We start from the raw sequence: 7,500 nt of genomic DNA, 5'->3' as shown, positions 1-7,500 counted from the left end.
GTGAGGACGTCACGTTCAAATGTCAAATAAATGAGCAGAGAGTCGAGAAATACTCGAATCACCGGACGCCATAGCAACCCGACTGTGCCGTTAACTCACTTTAGGATTGTTCATGATTTTCTCTCTTTCCTTTAGCAATTTTGAAGACTTTCTCCCAAATCAAGCAGTTAGGAGCTACTTTTAAGATTGAAGACTCTTAACACAGCCCGAGTCTTCTGCATCGCCGAATAAGACGGGAGTTTTTCAGTCAGACTCCACTCTGGTGTCTGTCTCGCGGCTGAAACAAAACCAACTCTGTATTTGTCAGCAAAGTGACAATTAGAGTCATGGCTACAGACACAACTTAACCATGTAATTACATCGGTCTGTAAACAGTGCACAGATTACCATAGATGAAGTCAGCGGTGTGGTGAAAAAAAAAATTCTCACCAGGAACAGATCTTGAGGGAAATGGTAGAGTACGGTTCTCTTGCTTGTTACTGGAAGGTTTCAGATTTCAGAGCTAAACAGTTTTATTAAAGTGCACCTATTATGGTTTTTCAAATATTCCCTTTCAGGTAGTGTGTTATAGAGCTGTTTGTGAATGTAAAAACATCTGCAAAGTTTCAAAAAAATCAAAGCGGATGTCAAACGGAGTCATCGACTCCCAAAAGAAGGAATCGATTCTGAACAGCTGAATCGAGTCGTTAGTGATTCCAGGCTTTACTTCCTGTACTAACCTACGTAGGTTTGTAACAAAAAGCCCCGCCTCTGGTCTTCATCAGCTGCTCGCTGACAGCTGTAGACCAATCACGACAGACTGGGACGTCTGACCAATCAGAGCAGAGTAAGCTCTCTGAAAGGAGGAGTTTAGAATGAATCCTTTAGAACGAATCATTTAACGAGTCGTTTGTGACACTGGGGGGAAAAGGTAAAGCTGCAGTTTAAATTACGAGCACGTTAAAGTGTTTTTTGACCTCGGATGCACGTAAATCTATCGTATGAGACCTTTAAAACTAAATTAGGCACGTTTCAAAACCATAATAGGTGCGCTTTAACGCATTTCAATGCGCCGATGTTGCGTTTACAGATAAAGTAATGAATGTCCGAAGTATCGCGATATTTCTTGACTTGTGAGGAATGTCCGTGAAGTATCGCGATATTTCCCGACTCGTGAGGAACGTCCGCGAAGTATTGCGTTATTTCCCGACTCCCGAGGAATATCCCTGAAGTATCGCGATATTTCCTGACATATCGCACAACCATTACTATAAACTGATATTTCATTAATAAGAATGCAATTTCTCTGAAAATGAATCACTGAACGCTAATTTAGGCGTGAAAGTAAATAAATATTTTCTTTAGCTTTTTAAGAGGTCTGTAAAATGTGCTTAATGAGGGAAAAAAAACAAGTTAGCGAATATCAGTGTAAATAAATGGCCTTAGGTTGGAGTTAAGGAAACAAGCAGGAATTTTTTTACGTTAATTTTTTTTTTTACGTTAAAGCCTTGCTACTTTAAATATAGTCATTTTTTTAAAACAACTTTCCAGAAAATAAATCTCAAATCTTATGATTTGTTGACAGATAAACTGAGCCGGCTTTGTTCTCGCTAGCCAAGCAGTAACGTTAGCTAACGCTAGCAAACACAGCCTTTACCAAGCAATAACACTGCAATAGCCATCTCTTAATCCGTCTTCATTAACTGTCACGACTGGTTTATTAGCAGAAATACAAACAAAACACTGATTTACCTTCTGAATCCTTTTCAGAGCCATCACATCCACCGACACCTCTTTCCCCTTTTTTCTGAAACCTCTTCAACACCACGCAGTGAAGGAGGAAACAATACTGGGCCGTATCCCAAACAACCCTGTAGTGAACATCTAGTGCACTTCGAAAAGCCCGAAAAGCTATTATTTCATGAGCCTGTGTAGTGCACTTACATACGGAGTCGTGACGTATTTGGAAACAAACCAGCAACTTCAGGAAATCGAGAATGTACTGACTTCAAAATAAAGGTGTGTGTGTGTGCGCGCGCGCGCGCACCTCAGTATGTTTTCCTTCAAAATAGAGTCATTATTGTATTTGGTCAGAAGGTGTTGATTAATTTTCCACAGTAGTTCCAGCTGCAAAGCAAATCCCAGGTTTATATGAATGTTTCCATAGTAACAGCATACACAATGATTTGTATGGTGGATGCTTCTTATAAACATCCTTTTTTTAAAAAATAAATAAATAAATAATAATAATATAAAGCCGTGTAATTGTTGAAATTATTAAGTTTTCTGTAAAGAGATGATTATTAAAAAAAATTTTTGGAAGGAGTCCTCAGATTCAGCACTGACAGAGGTACTACCACAGCAATTTGCCACCGATTACAATACCTTTATTAAGGAACGACACGTCATGCTTTTTTAAAAATCCATTTAATCAATCAGTCATCAATAAAGCATGGAAAAGCAGAGTAAGCTTTTCATAATCCTCATAATGGGTATCATTTATCAGTTTCAGAAAGGATGCCTTTCTTCATACTCGTGTCCATCCATCCATCCATCTTCTATACCGCTTCATCCTTTTCAGGGTCACGGGGAACCTGGAGCCTACCCCGGGGAGCATCGGGCACAAGGCGGGGTACACCCTGGACAGGGTGCCAATCCCTCGCAGGGCACAATCACATACACACTCACACACCCATTCATACACTACGGACACTTTGGACACGCCAATCAGCCTACCATGCATGTCTTTGGACTGGGGAGGAAACCGGAGTACCCGGAGGAAACCCCCGCAGCACGGGGAGAACATGCAAACTCCGCACACACAGGGCCACGGTGGGAATCAGATCCTCAACCCTGGAGGCGTGAGGCAAACGTGCTAACCACTAAGCCCTCATACTCGTGTACGTATGTTTATTAGTGATGTATCGTTCATGAATGATTCGTTCACTTTGAACGAATCTTTAATATGATTCGGGAACAGCGAGTTGTCTCAGAGTGATTTGTTCATTTGTGACCACGCCTGTGCTGCAACATCCCCATAGGTTCTGTCCAGGAAACAGAAATGATTAGTTCATGTCTCGAGTCTTCGGGTTCGAGTCGTTCGTTCATCACGTCACAGCCCCACTGTATTCAGCCTACGGGGCGGTCACGTGATGAACCAATGACTCGAACCCGAAGGACGACTCGGATCGGGAGGTGAGGTGAACTAACAGACTGCATAGCCTGAAGACCCAGCTAAGCTATTAACGAATCATTTCTGTTTCTCATAATTCGCATCAGCCTATAGTTTATTTTTAATTCCAAGTGTGATCAACGTTTGCGTAAGTACTAGATGTGTTGGGGGAATTGAACATGTAACATTATAATTATATTCTTCTGAAATGAATGAAATGACTCGGTAAAAGATTCGTTCATTTTGCCGAACGAGACTCAAAGATCCGAGTCAGTAAAATGATCCGAACTTCCCCTCGGTAATGTTGATCTCCTGTAGTAGCAGGATTTCGTGAGTATTTACTGAATTGAACATAAAGGTATGATTGTGCACTCTGGTTCATGGATTGGAACCAAGGAATAAATATATAAATAAATGAAACTTTTCTTCACTACTTCTTTTAGCAGTCGTAGATCCTGGTCTGAATCGTGAGGGATCCGGAGCTTATCCTGGAAAACCCTGGTTGTAGGTTGGGAATACAACCTGGACGGGACGCCCGTCTAGTGCAGTGCACAAAGCGCACACACGCTCCTTCAGGGAAAATTTAGCATCGTCAATCTACCTTCTTTGTATGGGTTTTTTTTGTTTGTTTTTTTTTTAAATGGAGGGAGGTCGGAGGAAACCGGGGAACCCAGAGGAAACCCACAGAGACACGGGAAAAACAGATGATCAGCCATGATATCAGACAGATTTGGTGTTCCAAACTGGTTGTGCGCTGGAGCTAGCAATTTAGCATCAGACACTTTGCCACGTCAAGTACGTGCCTTCACCTGGGGTTCAGAATGAGATTACTACGAGAACAAATATCATTTTATTTTGGGAGCATTCTATCATCCAAACTCAAATTCTTCAGCAAAGAAGCATCATATTAATGATTCCAAACAAGAGCGCTTAGATTATTGCAATTCGTTGTACTTGGGTCTTCCTCGGTCATCTCGTGCTCGTCTCCAGATGGTTCAGGATGCAGCTTCAAGGCTGTTGACCCGGGCAAACAAACATGATCATATCACTCACCTCAATTTCAGCATCGCTCCACTGGCTCCCGGTCCAGTTTAGGATCCAGTTTAAGATTCTCTTGTTTGCCTTTAAAACTCTTAACGGTCAAGCTCCTTCTTATCTCAAAGATCTTCTCATCACGTTCAATAAGCAGATTTTGAAGATCTTCCTGTTTAAAAACTAAGGGGGTTAGAGCTTTTTCAGTCTCCGCCCCTCGTTCATGGAGAATCAATTGCCACTGGACATCCGCCTCGCACCTTCTGGTATCATTCTTAAAAAGAGGCTGAAAGCGTATCTCTTCTCCCAGGCGTTTTAATCTCATTTTTACTCTTGTCTGTCTTTATTTGGTTTTCTATTTTACTTTTCTTTACTCTGCTCAGCACTTTGGTCAGCTCTGCTGTGTTAAACGTGCTATATAAATAAAATTGACTTACTTACTAGCCTTCTTATGTAGAGGCTTGATAAAAAATACACATTTTTAACACCGTTTTCATGCTTTTATTTCATATTTTTAATTAAATTGTATTTATTGTATATTTACGCCGGGTTGCGGAACTTAAACCCTGTCTTCGGAGACATTCTTATGTCTTTTCGTGGGTTTTTTCCCCCCCCCTCTCCTCTTTGGACTTCTCGGATTGCGTCTTCGCACACTTGTGGCTCAGTAAGGTCTTCATTCGTGAGAAACCTCTCCCGCATTCAGTGCACGTCCGCTCTTGCTCGTTCACGTGCGTCTGCGCGTGAGCTCTGAGACTAAAGGCCAGGCGGAAACACTTCCCACACTCGTTGCAACCGAAGGGTTTCTCGCCGGTGTGTACGCTGGCGTGTCTGAGGACATTGGATAAGTGAGCGAAAGTCTTTCCGCACTCGCTGCAGGAGTACGGTTTCTCGCCGCTGTGCACGCGGTGGTGTAAGGACAAGCTTTTCCTCGTCGCGAACCGCTTCTCACACACCCCACAGCGGAAGCTGTCCTCTGTATGGACGCGTCGGTGGTGCGCGAGATCGCCGAGGGTGCGGCATTTCCGTCCACATTCGGTGCAGGTGAAAGGTCTCAAGTGTGGGTGGACCTGCAGGTGTGAGCGGAGATGGCCGGCTGTGACGAAACTCTTGCCGCACTCGTCACAGCGGTGCAGATTCACTCCTAAATGGAGCTGCTGGTGCCTTCTTAGATACGCATCCGAACCAAACGACTTGGCGCACACTGAGCAGGAAAATGCTCGCTTGGTTATGTGAATCTTCTCATGCAGCTTGAGAGCTCGGTTACAACTAAAACTTTTCTGGCAGGTTTCACAATCATGCGACGTTTTCTCGCTGGCATGCACGCGTCGATGAATACGAAGGTGACTAGCCTGGGCGAAAGTCTTCTTGCAGACGTCACAGTTGAAGGATTTGAAATCCTTGTGGCTCTGCTGATGTCTGGACAGACAAGCAGCTAGGCTAAAGCTCCTGCCGCATGTTTCACAGCTAAACGCCTTCTCACCCGTGTGAACCCGCTGATGGACGTTAAACGTGCTTTTAGCGATGAAGGTCTTGCCACATTCCTCGCAGCGATACGGCCGCGCTCCTGAGTGAATCCGCTGATGGGAGATCAGTCCATTCTTCAGCTTGAATCTTTTACCACAGACGTCACAACCGAAGGGTTGCGTTCCCTGGTGTTCACTCAGGATGTGTGTACTTAGCATGTGCTTGCTCAGGAAGGTTTTGTCACATCTTGGGCAGTTAAACTGCTTGTTTCCATTGTGACTCGATTGATGCGCCAGTCTTGCTTTAGCTGTTGCGAAAGCTTTCCCGCACTCTTCACATTTTAGAGGTTTTTCTCCTTTATGCTCAGAACGTCTGTGAGCCATCAAGCTACATTTAGCAGAGAAAAGCTTCCCACATGATGTGCAGTTAAAGGCATCTTCTCCTTGGACAGTGTGCATTTTGAGGTAACGCTGCCGGCTGAATGACTTGCCACAGTAGTGACACTTGAAGCATGATAGAAGTTTCTTCTCTGATTCAGGAGATGACCGATTTGATATGTAGTCCTCTGATGATTGATATTTAGTACATGACACACCTGAGGTATAGTCCTCACCAGTTTGAGGTTTAGTACAGGCCACGCCTGAGGTAAAGCCCTCTCCAGAGCGGCGGTCGGTTGAGGGCAGGCTTGAGGTAAAGCCCTCTCCAGGTCGGCGGTGGGTTGGGGGCAGGCTTGAGGTAAAGCCCTCTCCAGGTCGGCGGTGGGTTGGGGACAGGCTTGAGGTGAAGCCCTCTCCAGGTCGGGGGTCGGTTGGGGGCAGGCTTGAGGTGAAGCCCTCTCCAGGTCGGCGGTCGGTTGGGGGCAGGCTTGAGGTGAAGCCCTCTCCAGGTCGGCGGTCGGTTGGGGGCAGGCTTGAGGTGAAGCCCTCTCCAGGTCGGCGGTCGGTTGGGGGCAGGCTTGAGGTGAAGCCCTCTCCAGATCGGCGGTCGGTTGGGGACAGGCTTGAGGTGAAGCCCTCTCCAGGTCGGCGGTCGGTTGGGGACAGGCTTGAGGTGAAGCCCTCTCCAGGTCGGCGGTCGGTTGGGGGCAGGCTTGAGGTGAAGCCCTCTCCAGATCGGCGGTCGGTTGGGGCCAGGCTTGAGGTGAAGCCCTCTCCAGATCGGCGGTCGGTTGGGGCCAGGCTTGAGGTGAAGCCCTCTCCAGATCGGCGGTCGGTTGGGGACAGGCTTGAGGTGTGGTTCTCTACAGAATGCTGTTCATGGTAGAACAGGTTTGAGGTGTGTTTTTTTCTAGACTGGTGTTCAGAAGAGGACATGTGTAAGCAATGCAGGATGATCTGATGTTGCGTCTGAGCCGGAGGGTTGTGTAACGCTTCAAACCTGAACTCTGTGAACACAAACAGAACAGATGAAACACTGAACAAAAAGTGATATAAACATTAATAAGGGCACAAAAATAGTAAACTGCAACACAAACACCATGCAGAAAGTAACACCGACATTATAGCTGGCAAACGCTGTGGGAAAACATAGCAGAACATTACAGATGGTAGCGAACATGAAAAAAGTCATTCAACCTTACAGGTGAGATAAAATGTGCACAATGATTCAAAGAGTTTATGCTAAAAAATAAATAAAAGTATAAAGCAAAAAATTTAAATCAAACAGAACATTTACAAAGGATACAAAACATGCAAAGTACAGATTAACCTTACATGATGACAGTACCGTTTTGTTTTTTTTGGTTTTTTTCCCCAAATCAACAAGCATTATATAAAACGAAGTAAGCAATTAATTATATAAAATGTACACAATTATATAAAACAATGTACACAATTATATAAAATGTACACAAT

General features: G+C 44.6%; 2 protein-coding genes across 2 annotated transcripts in view; both read right to left on the bottom strand.

The window, feature by feature from the left end:
• Positions 1 to 1,879, bottom strand: part of ube2d1a (ubiquitin-conjugating enzyme E2D 1a) — a 9,197-nt gene extending 7,318 nt beyond the window's left edge. The window contains exon 1 of the mRNA XM_017477218.2: positions 1,732 to 1,879. Coding sequence (XP_017332707.1) covers positions 1,732 to 1,755 — 24 coding nt within the window. The 5' untranslated portion in view covers positions 1,756 to 1,879. The remainder of the gene's footprint in view (positions 1 to 1,731) is intronic.
• A 2,782-nt stretch (positions 1,880 to 4,661) lies between these two features.
• The window catches only part of LOC108269540 (gastrula zinc finger protein XlCGF58.1), a 4,024-nt gene continuing 1,185 nt past the window's right edge, over positions 4,662 to 7,500 (bottom strand). Inside the window, exon 2 of the mRNA XM_017475486.3 lies at positions 4,662 to 7,031. Coding sequence (XP_017330975.2) covers positions 4,768 to 7,031 — 2,264 coding nt within the window. The 3' untranslated portion in view covers positions 4,662 to 4,767. The remainder of the gene's footprint in view (positions 7,032 to 7,500) is intronic.

Source organism: Ictalurus punctatus, chromosome 9 (assembly GCF_001660625.3).
Source record: "Ictalurus punctatus breed USDA103 chromosome 9, Coco_2.0, whole genome shotgun sequence".
Classification (NCBI taxonomy): domain Eukaryota; kingdom Metazoa; phylum Chordata; class Actinopteri; order Siluriformes; family Ictaluridae; genus Ictalurus; species Ictalurus punctatus.
The sequence above is the reverse complement of the archived record's forward strand: the minus strand, read 5'-3'. Positions and strand labels throughout refer to the sequence as shown.